The sequence below is a fragment of the Eretmochelys imbricata genome, chromosome 24 (assembly GCF_965152235.1).
Source record: "Eretmochelys imbricata isolate rEreImb1 chromosome 24, rEreImb1.hap1, whole genome shotgun sequence".
Classification (NCBI taxonomy): Eukaryota; Metazoa; Chordata; order Testudines; family Cheloniidae; genus Eretmochelys; species Eretmochelys imbricata.
Genome location: NC_135595.1, coordinates 9,995,575 through 10,018,346, shown reverse-complemented (window position 1 = coordinate 10,018,346; position 22,772 = coordinate 9,995,575). Strand labels below are relative to the sequence as shown.

General features: G+C 53.6%; 1 protein-coding gene across 3 annotated transcripts in view; it reads right to left on the bottom strand.

The window, feature by feature from the left end:
* ARHGAP30 (Rho GTPase activating protein 30) overlaps positions 1-22,772 on the bottom strand; it is a 48,324-nt gene that overhangs the window by 3,905 nt on the left and 21,647 nt on the right. The window contains exons 5-11 of one of the 3 annotated variants that reach the window (XM_077841351.1): positions 20,993-21,100; positions 20,324-20,451; positions 17,617-17,788; positions 16,948-17,048; positions 15,924-16,001; positions 11,235-11,723; positions 419-645 (exon numbers count right to left, since the gene is read on the bottom strand). In XM_077841351.1, coding sequence (XP_077697477.1) covers positions 419-645; positions 11,235-11,723; positions 15,924-16,001; positions 16,948-17,048; positions 17,617-17,788; positions 20,324-20,451; positions 20,993-21,100 — 1,303 coding nt within the window. The remainder of the gene's footprint in view (positions 1-418; positions 646-11,234; positions 11,724-15,923; positions 16,002-16,947; positions 17,049-17,616; positions 17,789-20,323; positions 20,452-20,992; positions 21,101-22,772) is intronic. The other 2 variants (XM_077841353.1, XM_077841352.1) reach the window with 2 other exon arrangements.

The window sequence follows — 22,772 nt, the reverse complement described above, 5'->3', positions numbered from 1 at the left end:
CTGTCTGTCCATCTATCTAATCTATCCATCCTCCTACTCACCCCTCTGTCTGTCTGTCCATCCCCACACAGTCCTTTAGCTGTCCATCCAGCCATGTCTTCCTTCTTCTCCAACACATTCCTCTATTTATCCATCCCCAGCCTCATCCCTCTAGCTATCCATCCAGCCATGCCTCTCTCCTCCCTTCCTCCCCATACATCTGCCTGTCTGCCCATCCTCACACCCACCCCTCTCTGTCTGTCTATCCTCATACACACCCCTCTAGCTTTCTGTCTGTCCACCCCCTTGCACACCCTTCTAGCTGTCTGTCTAGCCATCCCTTCCCCTCTTCCTACAAATCCTAGCTCACTGCTGCAGTTTCTAATACACGGCTGGTGCTAAAGCCAGGATCTAGATTTCAGCACGACCAGGAACTTACGTTCATGAACCTGCTCTCCATGAAGTCATCCATTCCTTGGAAGCCATCCAGCATGTCCCCAGCAAAATCGGAGGTGGTCTCTTCCAGCAAGCTCTTCTCTGGCTGGTCGCCTTCTGTGCTACAGTCCTGCCAGGTGTCCTGGTTGTCGAGAAATGAGAAAGAGTCCTGCACCTCCATGGACAGCCTGTTCTCCTCTGAGTCCAGAGCACTCGCCGGCTTTGTATCTGCTTCAACAATTAAACACAGAAGATGGATTCAGTGAGGAGTCCCCGCAGCCCTTCTAGCTGAAGGGGGTGACACGGGACGGATGTTCCTCACAGGGCTGGACTCCAGCCCTAGGCCCAGAAGAAGACTAGGCCTCCCTGCCCCAAGATTGTTCTACAGCAGCCAGGGAATCAGCCATCACAGCCAGTTACCATGGCAGGAGTGGTACCGAAGTTACTGTGCACTATGCCTATGCGGTGTGGCTTTCTGTCCCCCTCTAGCAGGGACTAGGCCAGTTTAAGATTGAGGAGCCTGCTGCAGGCTTGGCTAAGTCTTAGTTCATGATGAGCTTGGAGGTCCCAGATTCAATCCCCACGCTGACCAACCTGTGCAGGCACATCAAAGTTACGTTACCTAGCGTTTCCTTTCCAAACCAAAACCTGATACTAGGAACCACAGACAGAGATGGGAAAGCCCTCTCAGGTCCAATCCTGCTCCCCCGCCCCCAAAAGGGCTGCAGTAGGATTGTTGACCGGCTCTCAGCTGGGCCTAGCTTCTGCACAACACAGCAGACTTGGGGCGGCATCAGAGAAACAGTCCCGGCTCCCTGATTCTCGCCCGTGATACAAGCCAGAGCAGCTTGGAATCTGCTTTAACCCGTGCTAGCTGGGTATGGTTTAGTGCCCAGGAGATGATACACCAGGTGGGGATTGCTGGTGCTCTTCCCCCAGCAACACGCTTCCTCTCACCTCAATATGCCCCCTCTATGCCCATGGCTCTGGGGTGGGAGGTGTAGGAGCCAGCTGTGGCTGTTTGTACCTGCCGGCGACTCGGCCAGAGCAGGAGAGTCATGGGAGGTCTCCACTCCCTTTCCATTGCCTAAGCAGCTCACTGGGTGCAGATGAAGGCAGAGAATCACCCCAGCATGTTCTCTAGGGCTTTGTCCAGTCCAGGCGTAGCCCCAGAGGGATGGGGCTCCCACCACTTCCCCTCGGAGACTGTTCCACCGGCCAATAGACCCTCAGTTGGGAGTGACCAGGGCCGGGGGGGAGGGGGAATTCTTTCTTTGTGTAACTAGGTGAAGAAATGCTACTGCAGTCCATGGAGCTGCACCCCTTTACACCAGCAGATAACTTGGCCCAGCTGCAGATTTAACCTAAATTCCCCCTTTTTTAACTTCGTCAGGTTCACAGGCCAGCCCAGAATAATTCGTCTCTGTCTCCGCCGCACCCTCCGGACACTTGGGGAGTGTTGCGTTATCTCCAGGTCTCTGCGTGCTCGAGAACAAGCTAGCCCGAAATTCAGCGACAAGGTCCCTGGATTTGGGGAGGTGCTCCTGTGCAGCTGGCTCTGGCACCTGTAGCAGCTTCATTTAAATATCCAAAATCTGAGGGTTTTTTAATGAAATATGTAAATGACAAATCGACCAATGGTGCAGCAACTCACGCCCACTCCTGGGTTACGTATTGTGAAATGCAGCGGGATTTATTTTACGCCGTTCCCGACCCATTGGACGCAATGCAGATTTTGGTACCCACAGTGCCTAAATGCTTTGTTGCAGCTGCCGGGAGGAAGCTGGGGGTTTGAGCAACTGGGCTGGCAGGAAGGGAAGAAAAGGGAAGGCGTGTGAGACACAAAGGGGGAAGGGAAGTTTGTAGATGTTGAGGCCAGAATGGACCATTAGATCATCAAGTCTGATCTGTAGAGTTTCATCTCCTTCCTCCTGTATTGAGCCCAGTAACTTGTGTTTGGCTAAAGGATGTCTCCCAGAAGGCACCCGCTCTGGATCCGAAGACATCTCGAGCTGGAGAATCCATCACTTCCCTTGGGTGCTTGTTCCAGTGGTTACCCACCCTCACTGTTAGAAATTTGCCTTATTTCTAACTGGAACATGCGTGGTTTTAACTTCCAGCCACTGGGTCTTGTTCTGCCTTTGGTTGGGGATGGGGGGCAGGAGACCACTGGGACCTTCAACAGAACCGGGAGCCTTGGCTCTTGGAGGGCACACCCTTGGCCAGAGAAATCCAGTTCAATGTGGGCCCAGGGCATCAGGAGTTCTGTGCTGGAAGGAAGCTGACCAAGGGAGGGAGGGAAGGAAGGAAGGAGACACCCAGGAGAAGTGACTAGGTCCAGATCAATTGCCCTGAAGTTCTGCTCAGCTTCTCCTATGCCTGATTCTGGATCTGCACAGTTAGAAAATTGTTCCTATGAATCCAACTGAAATCTCCCTTGCTGCAATCTAAGACCATTCATTCTTGTCCTCCCCCTTGGTGAATGTAAGAATGGCCAGACTGGGTCAGACCAATGGTCCGTTGAGCCCAATATCCTGTCTTCCGACAGAGGCTGATGCCAGATGCTTCACCGGGAATGAACAGAACAGGCAACTATTGAGTGATCCATCCCCTGTCGACCAATCCCAGCTTCTGGCAGTTGGAGGTTTAGGGACACCCAGAACGTGGGTTGCTTCCCTGACCGTCTTGGCTAACAGCCATTGATGGTCCTATCCTCCAGGAACTTACCTAATTATTTTTGGCACCCAGTTATATTTTTGGCCTTCACTACGTCCCCTGGCAACAATTTCCACAAATTGATTGCAGTGTGTGAAGAAATACTTCCTTTTTTGTTTTAAACCTACTGCCTATTAATTTCATTGGCTGACCCCCGGGTCTTGTGTTATGTGAAGTGGTAAATCCTTATTCACGTTCTCTGCACCAGTCATGATTATATTGACCTCTATCATATCCCCCTTAGTCGTCTCTTTCCCAGACTGAACAGTCCCAGTCTTCTTAATCTCTCCTCATGCAGAAGCTGCTCCAGACCCCAATCATTTTTGTTGCTCTTCTCTGTACTTTTTCCAATTCAAAATATCTTTTATTGAGACGGGGCAACCAGAACTGCACGCAGTATTCAAGGTTGGGGCATACCATGGATTTATATAATGGTGTTATCATAGAATATCAAGGTTGGAAGGGACCTCAGGAGGTCATCCTGCTCAAAGCAGGACCAATCTCCCATTTTTGTCCCAGATCCCTAAATGGCCCCCTCAAGGATTGAACTCATAACCCTGGGTTTAGCAGGCCAATGCTCAAACCACTGAGCTATCCCTCCCCCCAAAGGGAGGGATAGATACGATATTATCTATCCCTTCCCTAATAGTTCCTAACGTTTTGTTAGTGTTTTTGACGGCTGCTGCACATTGTAACCTATCACTTAAATCATCCTCTGTACCAGATGATGGAGGGTAGCTAATGCAACATCTATTTTTAAAAAAGTCTCCAGAGGCTATCCCGGCCATTCCGGTCCAGTAAACCTAACGTCAGTACCTGGCAAATTATTTGACACTAGAGTAAAGAACAGAATTATCAGACATACAGATGAACACAATACACTGGGGAAGAATCAACATGGCTTTAGTAAAGGGAAATTGTGCCTCAATCTATCAGAATTCTCTGAGGATATCAACAAGCATGTGGACAAGGGTGATCCAGTGGATATAGTGTACTTGGACTTTCAGAACGCCTATGCCAATGTCCATCACCAAAGGCTCATAAGCAAAGTAAGCAGCCATGGGATAAGAGGGAAGATCCTCTGATGGATCAGTAACTGGTTAAAAGATAGGAAAGATAGGGTAGGAAATGGTCAGTTTTCACAGTGGAGAGAGGTGAATAGTGGTGTCCCCCAGGAGTCTGTACTGAGACCAGTACTTTCAACATATTCATAAATGATCTGGAAAAAGGGGTGAACAGAGAGATGGCAAAGTTTTCATATGATACAAAATTACTCAAGATAGTTAAGTCCAAAGCTGCCTGAAGAGTTACAAAGGGATTGCATAAAACTGGGTGACTAGGCAACAAAATGACAGATGAAATTCAATGTCAATAAATGCAAAATAATGCACACTGGAAAAAAATCATCTCAACTACACATACGAAATGATGGGATCTAAATTAGCTGTCACCACTCAAGAAAGATCTTGGAGTCATTGTGGATAGTTCCCTGAAAACATCATCTGCTCAATGCTCTGGGTGTCCCTAAACCTCCAAAAGCTAGGATTGGATACCAGGGATGGATCACTCGATAATTGCCCTGTTCTGTTCATTCCTTCTAGCATCTGGCATGGGCCACTCTCAGAGATATGATACTGGGCTAGCTGGACCAGTGGTCTGACCCAGTCTGGCCATTGTTATTTGAATGGTTTCAGAGTAACAGCCGTGTTAGTCTGTATTCGCAAAAAGAAAAGAGTACTTGTGGCACCTTAGAGACTAACCAATTTATTTGAGCATAAGCTTTCATGAGCTACAGCTCACTTGCATCCGATGAAGTGAGCTGTAGCTCACGAAAGCTTATGCTCAAATAAATTGGTTAGTCTCTAAGGTGCCACAAGTACTCTTTTCTTTTTGTTATTTGAATGCAATTGAGCAGGTGGGAACAAGGAGGCAGCTAAGCACCCCATCACCAGCCCCGACGTGTCATGACCCACAGGTCGCAAACCCAGGTCTGTAGGAGTCCTGGGAGGGTCATCAGGCTCCAAGCCTTCACCCAACCAGTTAGAGGCCTCACCTAGAACTGGGAATCCCTGAAGCCCAGCTCAGCTAGAAGGCTCTACTCCTGGGCCCCAATTGGTGGAACACCAGAGCTTCTGACTGGCTCACTGCCCCTACTTAAGCAAGAAGGCGAAACAGGAAGTTGCCTGTACACGTGGGCTCTGCCCCGCTTTGGATTGCTCACCTAGTGTTACCCGCTCTTGGTTTCCTCCTGCGGCCTGACTCTCCGTTCCTGACCGGGCCTCTTGATTCTGAGCCCTGGCTGCTGTGGGGACCCTGCCCCCCACCCTATGTTAATCATTAAGCCCAGCTGCCTATGTCCCAGCCCTGACACTAAGTGCTCTGTGGACACAGGTGGTTTGTGGACCACCGTTTGGGAACTGCTGGCCTAGTGGTTAAGGCTCAAATTAACAAAGCACTGCAATGCGTGCTTGAGTTTTGACTCCAGCGGACCTACTCACACATTTAAAGCGAAGCATATGCTCGAGTGCTGTCCTGAAATGGGGCCTGCCACACCCGCCTGGGATTCAGAAGACCTGGATTCTCTTTCCACCTCGGCCACAGATTAATGCTCTGTCTGCACTACGGAGACCATCCGGCAAAGCCCTCTAGCCCAGACGTCGCCCAGGCCGGCAGATGGGGTTTTTTCTGCTGGCGTAACGAGCACCACTAACGACACCAGCTACGTTCCCAGAAGCCCTCTTTCCCTGACCCCTTAATCTGGGAGGCTTGAGCTGCACCACACATTTTGCCGACATGGCGACGCTGGCTAGGAGCCTGACAAAAAATCACCCGCCCTAACTGGTGTAGCGGTGCCAACAAAATTCCTGGTGTAGCCGCACGTACACCAAGAGAAGAGTGCTTCTGGAGGTGGTGAGGCTGAGTGAAGAACTCTTTTTGCCATCTAGGGGGCTTTGCCGGCACGCCCGTAGCAGCCAAGGCTCTGTAGAGTAGCCATGCCCTCACTGCGTCCAGGTGGGCAGGTCATGCCTCTGTGCCCCTAAATGGGGATAGCAAAACCAACCCCCTTAGCCCAGAGGGCTGTTATCAGGCGTCACTCATGCGTGTCTGGGAAATGCTTGGAGCCCTCTGGCACAGGGAGGTGCAGAAAGACACAGCATTGTTATGCTTGACGGTCTCTGGGTCCAAATAAAGCCTCAAACTCTCTCTGCTGCCCCCCCCCCCCCCCCCCAGGACACTGTAGCTAGCTGTGATACTGCTCTGGCCCCCGGCACCGCTGCAGCTGAGGCAGGAGCAATGGAAGTGCCCGAATGTGGGAAGGCCACCGGCGCCCGAACCGTGGCCCTGCCCCCCCCACGCGGAGCCACCGCCCCTGGGCCCTGCCCCCACGCCGCCCCTTCTCTTCAAGCCTCTGCCCCCGTGCCCCCCGGGGCCCCGCCCCATGCCACCTCTTCCCCCCAAGACTCTGCCCCCCCGCTCACTCCTCTCCGCCCCCTCCCCCGTTACTCTCCCTTACGGCTGGTAAAAAGTGCGGTGGCCATGTCTCCCTGGTCCCCCCTGTTCCAGCACCCCTGGTCTAAGCCCCTCGCAATCTGTAGGGAATTGATCCTCGCCACTAGAGCCGAGTGGATAATTGATTGGTCAGGGTGGGGGCTGAATCTGAAATAAATTCCCGTTCCAACCCAACCTGAAATGCTTTGGGTTTTTCTCCTCCAAACAGAACAGCAGCGAGCAAAGGAGTTTGGGGGCCGAATGAACCACTTTGTTTGACCCGAAATGGCTTGGTTTGATTTTTGTTCTGGGGTGTCTTTCACCTTTTTTAATTTTTTTTCAATAACTAAAGCTAGCTTTCAAAATGAAATTGTTCGGTTTGACTCATTTGCATTTATTCAACCAAAACTTTTTGCTGACTGTGACCCCGATTTGCAGATTGTTTCGATGCCTGCCAAAGTATGCGTGTGAGGGGGGGTTGGGCACATTTACTCTTCTCTGCTCACAACCCCGCAGCGAGGTAGGACAGGGCTACTGCCTCCATTGCAAAGAGAGGCACAAAGTGACTTGCACAAAGTCACCCAGGCCAGGGAAAGGAATGTTGGCCTCAGAAGTCCCAGGCTGGCATGTTAATCACTGGTCGAGCCTGCCACTCTGCACAGCCGTGCCCTTGGAGGAGCTGCCGAGAAATGCAAACTCGCCAGGGCTGGGCAAACATCACGGTGGAGACTGGAAGCTTGGGGGGAGGGGGAGGGGGAGGGGGAAGGCCAAGTGAACCCCTAACCTACTCGGGCAGCGGTGGCAGAGGAGGAGAGCGGGAGAGAGGCACATTCAGAAACAACATGGGGTAGAGGAAGGGAAAGTTCCCTAAATACGCCCTGTGGATCTGAAGTCTGGCTGCCTCATCACTGACCTGCCTCGACTCAGAATGGGGAAGTGAGATGCAACGAACTGCTTCAGAGGGCACGTCACTTGCCTCTCCTTCCACCCGCGCCTGGGTGGCTGTTGATTCTGTTGTGTACTGTTTGGGCTGGACTATGAGCTCCCTAGGGCATGGGCTGGCTCCATGATTTGCATGTACAACACCTAGAACTATAGGGCCCTGATCCCTTTTTGAGGTCCTTAGACACTGCCACAGCAGAGCAGAACACAGCCTGCATGTCAACATAAAGACAATCTGACCCTGAACTGGACCCAAGTTTGGGTCCCAGTCATAGGTGTCAACTTCCCCTGTTTCCTGTGGGTGCTTGACCCTCCTCTGCCCCCTCCCCCACTCCACCCCTTCCATGAGGCCCCGCCCCTGCCCCGCCTCTTTCCTGCCCCCATTCCAACCCCTTCCCCAAGGTCCCCGCCCCAACTCTGCCCCCTCCCTGCCAACATTCCAACCCCTTCCCCAAATCCCCGCCGTGGCCCTGCCTTTTCCTCTCCTCCTCCCCTGAGCGTGCCACTTTCCCACTCCTCCCCCGCCTCCCGGAGCGTGCTAACACTGCCAAACAGCTGTTTGGTGGCGGCTGGGCGGGAAGCGCTGGGAGGTAGGCGGAGGAGCGGGGACGCGGCGCGCTAAGGGAGGAGGAGGAGGTGGGGTGGGGGGTGAGGGAAACTTGGCTGCAGAGCACCCACTAATTTTTCTCTTCCCCTATGGTCCCAGTGCCTTTCGCAAAGTCTAGGGTTCTAGATCCAGGGCGACCTCTAGTTCTTAACAATCTCAGATGTTCCTCCTCCTAACCGCGAGGTGAAACTTAAAACCACAAGTCCAGGTGAAACTTAAAAACACAACAACTGCTGGGGATAAAAGTCTAATTCAACGCCAGGAGCAGGAAAGTCCTGATTACCCATCCGATTCCCCTGCAAAATACAGCACAATAACACATGCAACCAATGAAACACAAGGCGGGAGCAATCCAGCATCAGAACCAATTCTCACTGGCTGAGAGCACCCCGTGGGCAGGGCACTTTACAGCTGATGAGAGCTGCTGCTTCTTACTTTTATAGCTGCCACCCTACATGTACAGCTGCTTCCCTGTCCGAACTTGAGCTCAAGTCCCTGTCGAAGCGGATGCTCTCACAATACTTACTGCACCAAGAGGCTCCCAGTTCTGCATTAGGATGCCTCAGGACGGTGCCAGAAATTAGTGCTAGACCATTTGTTGCAAAGAGGGTGGTGATCAATTGTTCTCTTGAGTTCAGGAGAAGGAGGATAGGCTTAAACTGCAGCAAGGGAGGTTTAGGTTAGATATTAGAAAAAGCTTTCTAACCCTAAGGCTAGTTAAGCTCTGGAACAGGTGACCCAGGGAGGCTGTGGAATCCCCAGCCCGGTGATTTTTAAGAAGAGGTTGGACACACCCTTGTCAGGGATCGGCAGGGTTTACACGATCTTGCCTCAGCACAGGGCGAAGGACGAGACGCCCTTCCAGCCCTCCAGTTCTCGGATTCTACAATGTCACAAGTACGCTCACAGCTCGAGCCCTGCACGGACACAAAATTTGTATCCGCATCTGATCCGTGATGTGCAAACATGGTCCACAGCTATAAAGCGGAGAGCTGCAGATTTGCAGGGCTCTACTCACCAGTGCATCAGCTGCTGCAAAGAGAAACGGAAACCTGAACTTGGCCCCGGGCAGGGGGAGAAGCTTGTCAGTTTATCCATAAAATCTATTTGCAATTTTCACATTGTTGCATATTTTGGACTGAGGAGATCTTAAAACTCAGGTCGATTTAGGCTCCAAAATGCAGGAGTTTGGTACAAAACACGATGTAAGAAAACCCCAAATCAGTAGCCACATTTCAATTAAATTTTTGGTTATTATCGTTTTTGTTTAAATTCCAATTTGAAAACAGTTTTTCATTTGTATTTCACCCCCCTGTGGAGTGTGCAACCCTGACACTGAGGCACTGTGCTAGCTCCGTGACACTCAGACTGACACTCAGGAGCAGCAAGTGGCTTGCTCATGTGGCTCCTGCAGCTCTTTGCAGCACCTGATATTAAAACACGGGGTGATTTAATTATTAACCCGTCTGAGTTATTACCCAAGCAGGATGTTTTTACTATGTTAGTTACCAATTGGAGAACACTTGGTCAGTCATTTTTCTGTGCGAATAATATATATATAGTAAATGAAACATGAATTCACACTCCCCTGGCTCTTTGGGGTAATGTTGATCACTAATTTGGCTCCTGAACCACTGAGGTCTGAGTATCACTGTGCTCACATAACCCACTGGCCAGCATGTATTACCAGCCTTCCTGGCTGTATGCCTGAGGATGCGAGTCTGTTACCAGCCCGTATAGGCTGCCCTAGGTCTTTCATTCAAGCTGTAGCCACTCCTGATGCCAGCTCTGGAGATCCCCAGTGCATCACACCAGAAAGTGAAACTGACGCATCTGTCTATTTCGCAGGAAGGAGTCAGTGGTGAAATATATTTTAGACTTCAGAAATTCTTTACATTTCTTTCTGCCCCTTGCACAAGGAACGGGGGTTTGTACGGCGCCTGATGCTACGGAGCACTATGGGAGCGGTTTTCAACCTGTGGTCCACAGACTTCTGGGGCTCTGCAGACTATGTCTAAGATTTCCAAAGGGCTCTGCACCAGTATTCAAAATATTTTAGGGGTCTACAAATGAAAAAAAGGTTGAAAACTACGTGAAGATGCACTACGGTAATAACAATAATTTATAAGAGGTGGGGAATTTTTCATCTTTAATTTGACAGCGTCCCTATTCGTTCTGTTATTTTTTGCTTTTTAGGTTATTAATATTCTAAGGACCATTCAATCCCGAGAATGATTTAAGAATTAGCAAACCTGCCTTGCAGTGATTGACTCCAGGAGCTCCATCTATTTAGCTTAACAAACAGAAGGTTAAGGGGTGACTTGATCACAGACTGTGATCACCTACACAGGGAACAAATATTTGATAACGGACTCATCAGTCTAGCAGAGAAAGGTCAAACACAATCCAATGTCTGGAAGTTGAAGCTAGACACGTTCAGACTGGAAATCAGGTGTGCATTTTTAACAGCGAGGGTAATTCACAGTTGGAACAATTTCCCGAGAGGGGTGGTGGATTCTCCGTCATGGACAACTTTGATCACGACTGCCTGTTTCTCTAAAAGAGTGGCTCTAGGGATTATTTTGGGGCAGTCCTTCCCAGGCCACAGGGGGTGTTTGGGTGCCTGCAGTTTATTAGCCCTCATCCCGAATTCTCTAGCACTTTTTCACCTATACACTTTACAAAGCTGGGTCAGCATCATTGTCCCCATTTCCCCAAGGAGGCGGCTGAGGTACGGATTGGGGCCACCCAAGGGGCCAATGGCTGAGCTGGGTATAGAAAGGAGGGATGAAATGCTGGTCCTCAGGGGAGTTGGGATTTCAATAGGGCCAGGACTGGGTCTCCTGACTCCCCATCTCACGCTGTGTCTACCTTTGGAAATTCAGCATCAAACATCAGTGGGTGTTAAGTACCTAAACACCTTTGAGGATCAGGAGTGACTGGGCCAAAGTCACCTAACAGGTGAGTGGCAGAGCTAGGGATGGTGGCGGGATGGGACACGACAGGACCCTCCCCTCAACATGGACCACGCCTGCAAAACAGATCCGAAATCAAACCAGCTGCTTACCCATGTGATCTTCCTTGGCGACGGGGATCTTAGCCCCCAGCCGCTCCTCTGCTTCTAGCTCCTTGGATGACCTCTCCAAAGCCTCCTTGTCTAAGGGGCTGTAGCTCAGGGCCGGGCACTCCAGCCCCCGGGTCAGGCGGGACAGAGAGATGTTGGAAGTGATGTGGAAGGGGACGGTGACCGAGAAGGGGACGGAGATATGGACCCCAGCGCACTTCTCTGCCCGGTTCTGCGCAGTCTTGGGCGAGCGGCCCTGCGGGGCGCTCCCCACCAGCGAGGCCCGGCCGGCCTTGGGGGTCGTGGGCTCTGATTTGGCACTGGCTTCGCCCTCGGACTCCAGCGTTTGCTGCCCCTCCTCGCCCTTGAATTTCCCATCAGGGTACTCGTCCGACTCCAGGAAGCTCTCCTCCCGGGAGGAGGGGCTGTCGAAACTCTCGCGGCGCTGAGGGGCCTGCTTCTGTGATCTCTTCCTGCCCAGCCTGGTGTTGTCTAGATGCAAACAGGGAGACAGATCAGAGACCCACCCCACATTCAGGAATAGGGCGGGTGCTCAAACCAAGGGGCACCAGGGCGAGAGACTGCAGCTGCCCTGCTCCGCGTTGCTAAGCCCCTGTGAAAATCGCGGTGTCCCAGACTGGGTGGGAATCGTGACATGAGCCCAAGACCGCCATTTCCCCACGATTCATTGCAGCAGGAGAAGCTGCACAGCAGCCGGAGCCGCCGGCACAAGGAATGCAAGTCACCCCATGGGGTGGCGGAAGCAGGCATTCGTGCACGCCTGTGTGACGTTATTGACTTGAACTGGGACTGTATTGTTGCAACCAAGGTCCTGTAGTGGCACCAAATCTTGTATAAAGGGGGTCAAATAAGGTGTCTAAGATGAGGTTATGGTTTGCTGGTAAGGATTGTACTATCTGTTTGCATGTATCATTTTTGCATTTAAAGATATAAGTATTGGCTCTATACTGTCTGTATTGCAAACTTATGCTCTGCTTCTGGGTGACACCCAAGCCAAGTTGGGGTCAGCTCTGCCTAGCCTGCTTGATGGCCCATTAAGGGCCATCCGCTATACAAGTGACTCACTGAGAGAAGGCAGACACGCCTCGTGACTCAGCAAGGTATGCAGGGACCTGCCTGTGGACAGAACTCTGAGGTTTTTCCAGGCCACGTGAGGGACAGCTTGTCCTTGGGACAAAGAAAGACCACATGGCAAGAGAGTATAAAGAGCTGCTGCAGATCCTCCATCTGGTCTTCAATCCTGCTTCTTACCTCTGGAGGAACTTTGCTACACTGAAGCTTTGAACCAAGGACTGAATGACCCATCCCAGCTAGGGATGTTCTCCAGAAACTTGATTTGAACATGCAGTCTATTCCATCACTGCTATAAGCCTGAACCAAGAACTTTGCCATTACTATGTGTAATTGATTCCATTGAACCGATTCCAGCCCTCATCTATATCTTTTTCCTTTTATGAATAAACCTTTAGATTCTAAAGGTTTGGCAACAGCGTGATTTGTGGGTAAGATCTAATTTGTATAATGACCTGGGTCTGGGGCTTGGTCCTTTGGGATTGAGAGAACGTATTTTCTGTTACTGGGGTGTTGTTTTCATAACCATCTGTCCCCACAACGAGTGGCACTGGTGGTGATACTGGGAAACTGGAGTGTCTAAGGGAATTGCTTGTGTGACTTGTGGTTAGCCAGTGGGGTAAAACCAAAGTCTTCTCTGTTTGGCTGGTTTGGTTTGCCTTGGTGGGCACAGAAACCCCAGCCTTGGGCCGTAACTGCCCTGTTTTAAGCAATTTGTCCTGAATTGGCACTCTCAGTTGGGTCCCGCCAGAACCAGCCTCGTTACAGTATCCTGCCGACTACGCCACTGTAATTCCCTTAGCAGCTCCACATGAAAGACTGCGGGGGAGGAAAGGGGGGATGGTCTTCATCTGGCCCCTGCCAGGCCAGGATGAGCCTGAGGAGCCTGTCAAGGCAGATCAGAGGGAAGTCCAGCAGCGATCGCTGAACTCAGGGGCGCTAGGAAGCCACTGGGCTGTCCTCCCACAAGGCCAGATTCAGACTCGGTGTGAGCAGCTGCAACACTGGGGGAAAGGAATGGATTTGCACCAGATTATGGTGGGGACCCGATTCTCAGTTACACTGCGGCCCCTTCGCATCACTCCAGCAGAGTCGAAGGGGCCTTCAAGGGAGTGTGACTGATTTACCCTCACTGGAAGGCAACTGTGTAAAGGGGCGTAATGCCAATGGGGATCAGGCCCCAGGTCTGAATTTGACCCCCCTCAAAAGGACTGAGCCAAAATGGGGAGAGAAGCAAAGGCTATAGCTAGGGTTGCCAACTCTCTAGGATTGTCCTGGAGTTATGTCACGTGATGAAACCTCCAGGAATACGTCCAACCAAAATTGGCAACCTTCGCTATAGCAGATCCCCAAGCATACAAGAACCAGTTGGTCTGCAGAAGGCAGGGCAATTTCCGTCAATATTTCGGACAAACTTCACTGAATGATATTCAACCTTATCAACTCACATTTTGGTGTCCTAGGAGCTGGTTGTATTAAATATGCACGTTTAGGTGTCAGTGGGATTATACGTAACTTGTCTAGGAGCTGGGGCTCTTGTTATGAGCTTCAAAGGACTCTTGAAACCAATGGGCTATGAGAGAAGCGAGCTGTTCGGTAAGTAGGTTTCCTAGGCGATACTTGGGAGGAAGGGAATGCAAATACCCACCTCTGGACCTGACCTTTGGAAATTTTGCCCTGGGGAGGGGAATTTTGTCTACAAAGGACCTATTCCCAGGATCAAAAAGCCCAAATGGCATAAAGGAGGAACTCAGATTCATGGGACTCTTGTTCTGAGCAAAAGGAGTGATGAACTTGTAGCCATGGGAAAACCCCTGGCTGGATATGATGAACTGTTCCAGCCAGAGCCCTTGCTGGAGTTGTGGGGGGATCTCTGGCTATTAGCATGTGGGTAGGTTCTCTGATTGTTTTTAATATGTTTCTTTGTAATGCTTTTCCCTTACGAATAAACATACTTGCTCTGTGGGAGTTTAACTGTGGCAATTACGTTGTTTACCGTCTCCGAGGAGAAAAGTAAAGAAGCCCGGCTTAGGCAGTCTGACTGGGCTGGGGAATTCACAGTATAGGCGGGGAGCCGTGCAGACTGGAAATACCCTGGCCAGGAGGAAGAGGAATGCGCCTCTCTGCCCAAGAGGGGTGACTCCAAGGGAGCCGGAAGTGAGACAGTGGGTGTCCTTGCTGGACCACAGAGGGGGATATAGACAAACACCCATAAGTAGGGGCCCTACCAAATTCACTGCCATGAAAAACGCGTCACGGACCGTGATATCTGGTCTCCCCCTGTGACATCTGGTCTTTTGTGGGCTTTTACCCTCTACTACACAGATGTCACGGGGGAGACCAGCATTTCTCAAACTGCGGGTTCTGACCCAAAAGGGGGTTGCAGGAGGGTCACAAGGTTATTTCAGGGGGGTCGTGGGATTGCCACCCTGACTTCTGTGTTGCTGCCTTCAGAGTGGGTGGCCGGAGAGCGGCGGCTGCTGACTGAGAGCCTGACTCTGCAGGCAGCAACGCAGAAGTCAGGGTGGCAATCCCATGCCCCGCCATCCTTCCTTCTGCTCTGCTGCTGGTGGCGGTGACTCTGCCTTCAGAGCTGGCCTCCCGGCAGGGCCGTCCCTAACCATTTCGGTGCCCCATGCAGCCCCCCCACAGGGGGGTGTGTGTGTGTGTGGTCCCAGGCTTCTGTTGTGTGGGGAGCTCATCCCAGGCCTCCACGGGGGGGGGGGGGGGGGCAGGAGCAGGCTTGGGGGGCATGGGGGAAACCGACCCCCAGCACTCACCGGCGGAGCGGAGAGGGTTGGGGCCGGGTCGATCCACTTCCTGCCGCCTGGTGAGTGCAGGGCAGGCCCGACCCCGCAGTCACGGGGCAGTGGGAAGTGGAGTGACCTGGCCCCAGCCCGCTCCGCTCTGCTCCCCTGGCTCCCAGCCTTGGGGGACAGGGGGAAACCGCCCCCCAGCACTCACTAGTGGTGCGGCTGGGAGCCAGCAGCATGGAGCAGGCTGTGGCCGGGTCACCGGTGAGTGCAGGTCGCCCAACCCCTGTTGCAGTCCTCAGGGGAGTGGGGGCCGGGCTGGGGTGGAGCAGTGTTGGGGCCCATGGGGAAGAGGCGGAGCAGGGGCTGGAGCAGCGTGCAGCTGCTTAGGGCACCAGGAAAATTGGGGCACCAATTCTCCTGGTGCCCTACGCAGCCGTATGGGTAAGGATGGCCCTGGCTCCCGGCCAGCAGCCGCTGCTCTCCAGCAATGAAGGCAGCGCATCTGCCAGCAGCAGTGCAGAAGGAAGGGTAGCAGTACCGCAACCCCCCCGACAAGAGCCTTGCAACCCCCCACTCCCACAACCCCTTTTTGGGTCAGGACCCCTGCAAATACAACACCGTGAAATTTCAGATTTAAATAGCTGAAATCATTAAATTTATGATTTAAAAAATCTTATGACTGTGAAATTTACCAAAATGGACGGTGAATTTGGTAGGGCCCTACCCATAAGAGGTGGTCGGGGGAAACTGAGTCATGCCTTAGCACCGGGGGATGGGCTCGACGGCCTCCCGAGGTTCCTTTCAGCCCCGCAGGTTTACAACTCCCCAGGATTTCTCCACTTACCATCGTTCGCATCTGGCACGGAGCTGAGGGAGTCCATGCTTTTGGCTGGCCGCAAGCTCATTTTAACGGATTTGTCGTCTGCAAAAGAAATACAGTACACAGCGGAACAGGAGTGACCGTCCATCAGTGGACGGAGAGACTCTCCGGGCAGGTCTACACTGCAGCCGCTACAGAGGCACAGCTACGGCGCTGCGGCTTTGCCGCCATGGTGCCATAGCGGGGATGCTTCCTACAGCGGAAGGGGGTTTCCGTCGCTGTAGTTAACCCAGCTCGTCGGGAGGCGGTAGCTAGGGCTACACCGGGGCTCAGGTCGACCTAACTCCGGTGCTCAGCGTGCAACATTTTTCATAGCCCTGAACAACGGAGCTGGGCCGATCTAGTTTGTAAGTGTAGAAGCGGCCAGCCAGTAGGAGCACCCCTTCCCACTGCACCTCACAGACCCAGAACTGTGCAGAGGAGACCCCCCTCCCCCATGCACACACAAACTCTGGGGACTGTATCGCTTTCCTCCAAGTGTTGTATGAAAAATTATCAAAATGTTTCCTTTAGACTTTATCCTTTTAATTGCATTGCATTGAATTCTATTGCACTGTATTGCTTTGCATTGTATTGCTTTGCACTGCATTCTACTGCTTTGCACTGCATTATTATAACACTGAAACAAGTGCATTCACCTTAGCAGAAAGAACCACTTGGATATTTCCAAACCAATTTTTTTCCAGACATTTTGGTTTGCGGGGAATTTTGAAATTTCAGCTTTTCCTTCAGACAGAAGGAGATTCTGAAACGTGGGGATTTCCCATGGGATGGACACTCCGAGTTCCAGGCAGGGCTATTCCTGTTAGCAGAGGCCAGTCATCAGGAGAAAGGCCCTTGTGGAAAGTCCAGCAGTTGCCTGGGGAGAGCGAACATAACCAGCAAGGAAGGGAAGAGCTCCCAGAATGCCAGATCCAATTAACCCCTCATTCTCCACTCCTCTAGCCTGCCATTTCCTCCCTCGGTTCTCTTCCTCCCCACCCCGTACCTTTCTCCTCTGCCTTGGCCAGCTTGCGTTTGGAGTCAGTGCTGGATCTGCCCAGGTTGAAGATTGACCTCCATTTCTTTACCTTCAAGGAGCCTTTTCTTCTGTGAAGAATGGCAGAGCTTAGAACTGCACCCACAGGCAGGGGGCTCCAGTGCAGAGGGAGCCCATGCCTGCGGGGTGTGGGTGTGTTTGCACCACTGGGCCCTGTTGGGTGGGACATGTCACAACTCTCCATCATGGCCTGTGCGGGTGGTCTGCGTGCGCTCCCTTGTGGGCTGTGTTAGGCCAGCTTCTGTGTATCTCTGACCCTTTCACGGTGTGTGCATGGGTATATTCACTGTCACCCTCTAGTGAATGGAGCCTGTCAGTGCTACTTGTCTACAGGCAGGGCTGGCGAATCGACCTGCTCTTTGCCCAGCAGGCACGGACCTGTGATTTCCATTTCTCCTCCCGTGTGCCCTAGTCTATACATGGTCAGGGACCATCCCCCTGGGGAATCAGGTGCATTAGCGCACAGAGGATGTGTGAAAGCATCTAGCGCTTGATGCATTTCCTCGTTCCAACCCCCCGCGTTCTCAGGGGCCGATCTGCATCTGGGGCACCAGGGATTAAACCCAGGCAGCTGGTAAAGCCCAGACAGAGAAGAGAGAGGAGAGGCGGGGCCCGTACTTGTGGTCGTTGAGCTCGATGATGGTGTGGTAGGGGCGGATCTGTGGCGGGCCGTCTCCCTGGTTCAGCATGGCGGGCAAGTTGTAGGACATGGCCTGGCAGTCGGGGTGGACTCCTGGCAACCCCAAGCCGGACAGGAGGAGGGATTTCCGGAGGCTCTCGCGGTCACTTCCTAGGACAGGGAAACAAACACCCGGATGATTCAGCTGGAGCTTGCGGGGCTGGGAGTGTGTGCCAGCAGCTGCCAGCAGGGAGTCTCGGATCCAAAGACAATCACAGACCTTGTTAAAGCCAGTGGGAGCCAAGCGCCTGCCTTCAGGCTCAGGGGAAGGAGCCGCCCAGCCCCTTAAGGGAGTAAAACCAGCTAGAGACAAAGAGAGCGACCAGCCAAGACACTAAGCCGCATGGCCAGGCCGGAGCTAATGCAGGTGGCTAGCGGGGCTGAGGATAACTGCTGCAGGTTGTGGGTGTTGGAGGCAAAAAAGCCAGGAGAGGCAGTTGTGAGTATGATACTGAGAGGAAGCGAGAGGCAGTGATTCCTGGGCACAGAGCAGCTGGAGGAGCAGACATGGGGATTTCTGAGCAAGGAAACTCCCTGCTGTTGGTTGTTTCTCCTGCGGCAGGAGTCTGTGAATGTGCTCTGTAAACAAACACGATTCCACTAAAGAATATCCCTGCCTCATAGCACGGATCTCTCCTCCTATCAGAAATAGCCCCATAAGGCCCCGAATATTAGCAACCCCCTCGGGCCAAGGGGCAACACCGCCATGAGGTCAGAGGCAGTGTGGTCCAGTGGCAAGAGCACTCAGCTGAGTCTCTAGGAGACCAGCGTTCTATTCCCAGCTCTGCCACTGATCTCACTGGGTGACCTTGGGCAAGTCACTGCCCTGCCCTGTACCTCAGTTTCCCCTCCCACTTTGACCTGTCTGTTCAGACAGCAAACTCTTTGGGGCAGGGACTGTCTCGCTGTGTGTCTATGCAGCGCCTGCCATGATGGGATCCTGATATCGTTGGGGGCCTCTAGGCAGCTAGTGTAATATTAGTAACATGTTACTGTTTCATACTTCAGTGGTTCTTCTGGGATCCCTCCAATTTGCTTCAAGAGGCTGAGGGGCCAGAACCAGAACAGATGAGGAGGCAGATACTTGCCATGCCCACCAGGGCAGAGGGGAGAAGATGAGAGATGGAAAGATATAGCCAGGCTCTGGTGGCTGAGTAAAATCGCCCAGGTCCCTGCCTCTGTGTCTGCATGGAAGGGGAGGGTTTCCCCACCCCCAAAGCTGGGGACCGATCAGGGTATCACTGGGCACATTAACAGCAGTCACCCTCTCTTGGCACCCAAGGTGGGGTGACGCCCATGGGTGCTTGCCCTGGCCATACTCAACTCCCTCTGCAGGTGCTGGGTGTTTCACCACTGACTGCGACAGGAGCATGGCCAGGCCAGGCCAAGCACTCTGAGACGCCGCTGTGTATGCTGATACCCTGAGACGCTGCCCGGGCCCAAGTAATCGTCCAGGTCCTTCTCGGCCCCAGGCGGGCGGCCTGTGCCAGCAGCATGGGGGTGGGGAGGGCAGAGACCCAAACCCTGATCTCTCCATGGGAGTGTGCTCACGGGGGAGTGTGCATGCTGAGTACCTCACTAAACCCATGTCCAGCTTTGGCGGCCAGGTACTGCACAGGGCAGGAATGCACAATGCCTCTGCCAGCCTGACCCTGGCTGGGAGAGGGAGCTTGGCATAGTGCTTAGGATACCGGCCTAGGGCGGCAGGAAACAGAGATTCAATTCCCCACTCTACTGCAGACGCCCCATGCCTCAGTTTTCCAGCTGTACAATGGCTATAATAGCCCTGCCTCCTAGGGGTGTGTGTGGATAACTCCATTAAAGACAGGGAGGGGCTCAACACTAAGGTGAAGGGGGTCACAGAAGTACCTTAGGGTATGTCTATATGACAATGTAAGGCCAGGGTTTGAGGTCCAGACTAGCCCTCCCGCCCCATCTGTCTACACACAAATTGCTGAGGACCGTGGAGGGTTCAAGCTCGATGGCTTTGCAGTGTAGATGCAGCCCCTCTGGGAGACAGCCCAATTTTCTTCCTCCTCAGGACAGTCAAGTGTTCCCACAACAGGCCACCTTTTGGGAGGGCACTCGGGAGTCTGGGATATGGGTGGTTCACTGGTCTAGGGCCCGCGTCATGCAGCGTAGACACAGGAGCCCCAAGTCGGGACCTAGGGTTCCCCCGACCCGTTCCTAACCTGGGGGTTACAAACGAGTGTAGCCACTCAAGCCCTAGGTTAACGAACCCAGGCTCTGTGAACTCGAGTTCTGCTAACCCAGGGCTTATGCTGCCGTGTAGACAGACCTTCGGCTAAAGAGTAGCTAAGGTCCAGATCCCCACAGCTTGAAATGCCTAACTCCCCTTCATTTCAAGGGGAGTTAAGCACCGACATCCCCAAGAAGAGCTGGGCCTGCATTCTCCGAATGGTGGCAGGATGGGCGCTCTGCACATGACTGCAGCCAGGACTCCAGCCCCAGCGGCCAGTCTTCCCAGGCCCCAGTGTCGAGAAAAGGGCTGGGCTGGTCCTGCAGCACAGAGCCAGATGCGGCAGGGCCTGCCAGTCACCTCCGCCCCAGGCAAGTGACCTGGGTGGCGTGAGGCCCCCAGAGCTATCGGGGCTCAGCGCCAGGGCAGGGCACCAAAGGACCTACCGCAGAGAGGGGCGTCTCTGAAGAGCTGCTCCACATGGGTGAGGATGAACTCCACGACGATGGACTGCACCCGCACCTCCATGAAGGCAGCCGTGCCGTTGAACCCAGAGGCCTCAATGTCCTTAGACCTGGAGGGGAGGGACGGGGAGGTGTGGCTGAGCAGGTGAATGCTGCTGGAATCCGGCCCGCCTCTTCCCCTCGCACTCTGCCCGTTCCCTGCCATGGGGCAGAGATTCCAGGCAGGGGGCACCCTTTGGCTTTGGGTTGGGGCTAGCGTTCTGCTAGAGGAGACCCGGTGCGTGTGGGGAGAGGAGCGCAAAGAAACAGGTGCAACTTGCCTGGGCGTTTGGAGGTCACGGGTTGGTGTCTCGGGGGAACGTGGCAAGAGGGGGATGTCCTGTTAAAATGGTTTCCTCTCCCCTTCCCTCGCCAGCTCCCCCACACACCCATCTCCTGTCCCTATCTGCTCTCCCCGGCCTCACTTCCTCCCCATCTCACCGTCTCTCCAGGCTGGTGTCACACTCCATCCACGTCCCTCCCAGCTCCAGGATCTATGGCACCGAGGCTGGTCCCCTTCCCCCAGGAACCCTCCTCCCTGCCTCTGACACTGCCTCAGCGTGCACAACGTGACCAAAGCAACAGGCGTCTCTGGCGCCCCCTGGCTCTCACCTGAGCAGGTTGGGGGCCCAGACGATGGCCAGGTTCCTGGCATGCATGTTGGTTTGGGAGCTGTAAGAAGCCATGTGAACCAGATGTCTCATCAGAAACTCCAGGGTCCTACGGCAGCCAAGGCAAGAGAAGGAGATGCTCACATGAAGACAGCACGGCACGGGGCGGGGGGGGGATTCAAAATTCTGGGCTGGAGACCGGTGGCACACAGGGATGCCAGGCAGGATCAGGCCCATCTAGCCCAGTGTCCTGTCTCTGACAGCGGCCAGCACCAGGTGCAGCCGGGGCAGCTGTCACCACCACACAGCAGCAGCTGTGGGACAATCTGCCCCCATGGTCCCACCCTGGGCTCCAACAGTCGGAGATCAGTGATCGCTCTGGATCAGCGTTGCTCAAACTGGGGTCCTTGGACCCCTGGGGGTTCCTGAGGGTATTCCAGGGGGTCCGCGGGTACTGCTGATCAACTCCTCCCCCGCCGTCCCTCAACTCCTCCCCCTCCCTCTATTTCCCAGAGGCTACTGAAGCCAAACCAGGAGATTTTAGGCATTAAAAGTCCAATGGCCAGTGGGGCTAAGGCAGGCTCCGTGCCGCTCCCAGAAATGGCTGGCACGTCCCTGCAGCCCCTGTGTGGGGTGAGGGGGGGCATGGGGTCTCTGCACACAGCTCGCCAGGAACTGCGGCCAATGGGAGCTGCAAGGGCGGTGCCTGCGAGCAGGTCGCAGAGACTGCTGGCTCCCTGCCTAGGAGCCACTGCTAGAGCCCACACCCCCTCCCAGAGCCCGCACCCCCTCCCGCACCCAAACTCCCTCCCAGAGCCCGCACCCTGCACCCCCCGCCCCAGCCTGGTGAAAGTGAGTGAGGGTGGGGGAGAGCAAGCGACGGAGGCATGGGGGATGGAGTGAGCAGGAAGAGGTGGGGCAGGGGCAGGGCCTGGGGCTGAGCAGGGGGTCTTGGGGGTCTCCGAAAAATGTTAAGTCAAAATGGGGGTCCTCAGGTTGCTAAAGTTTGAGAACCGCTGCTCTGGATAGTCCTGTTGCCCAGATCCTGTCCAATCCCCCTGGGAATCTTGTTGAGTTCTGGGCATCAGTGACATCTTGTGGCAGTGAATTCCATAGGCCGATAACATGATGCATGAAAATGTATTTCCTTTTATCAGTTTGGGATTTCCCATCTTCCTGTGTCATTGCCTATCCCTTGTTCTTGTGTTATGAGACTGGGCGAATGGAAGCCCCCAGTCTCCCTTCTCTAGACTATTCAGTCCCCTCTCATTCATCCCCTCTCTAAACTAACAGGGTTGACCTCATCACCACTTTTCATAGCAGAGTGTCTCCAGGTCCTGGATCATCCCATCGCCTTTGTCTGACCCCTCTAGTTCTGCACTGTCCTGTCTATGGCGGTGAGTCCAGGCCTGCATGGTACTGGACTGGTGGCGCTGAAGATGGCATGCCCTGTTTATCCACAGGACACACAGCCCCTGGTTTTCACCCGAGCCCCTCAGCTGGATCCTGGCCAATGGCAAATCCCCCTGGCAGAAGTTGTGGAGTGGCTCTTAAGGGACCACATACCAGTGGCAAAAGTTAAAGCAGCCCCTAGGCTGCTCTAATTTGCGTCAGGGCTGGTGAAGACCAGCACGCTGACCATGGGGCCAGACCCGCTCTGCAGCCTGGTGCTGAGCGAAGGTCTGACACAGGAGAGACTCTGGCCCACAGAGAGTAGCAGCCGCGGAGCCAGGTTCCCTCCCATTGCCCTGCCAATAGCTATCAATCCAGGCCTCGGCCCC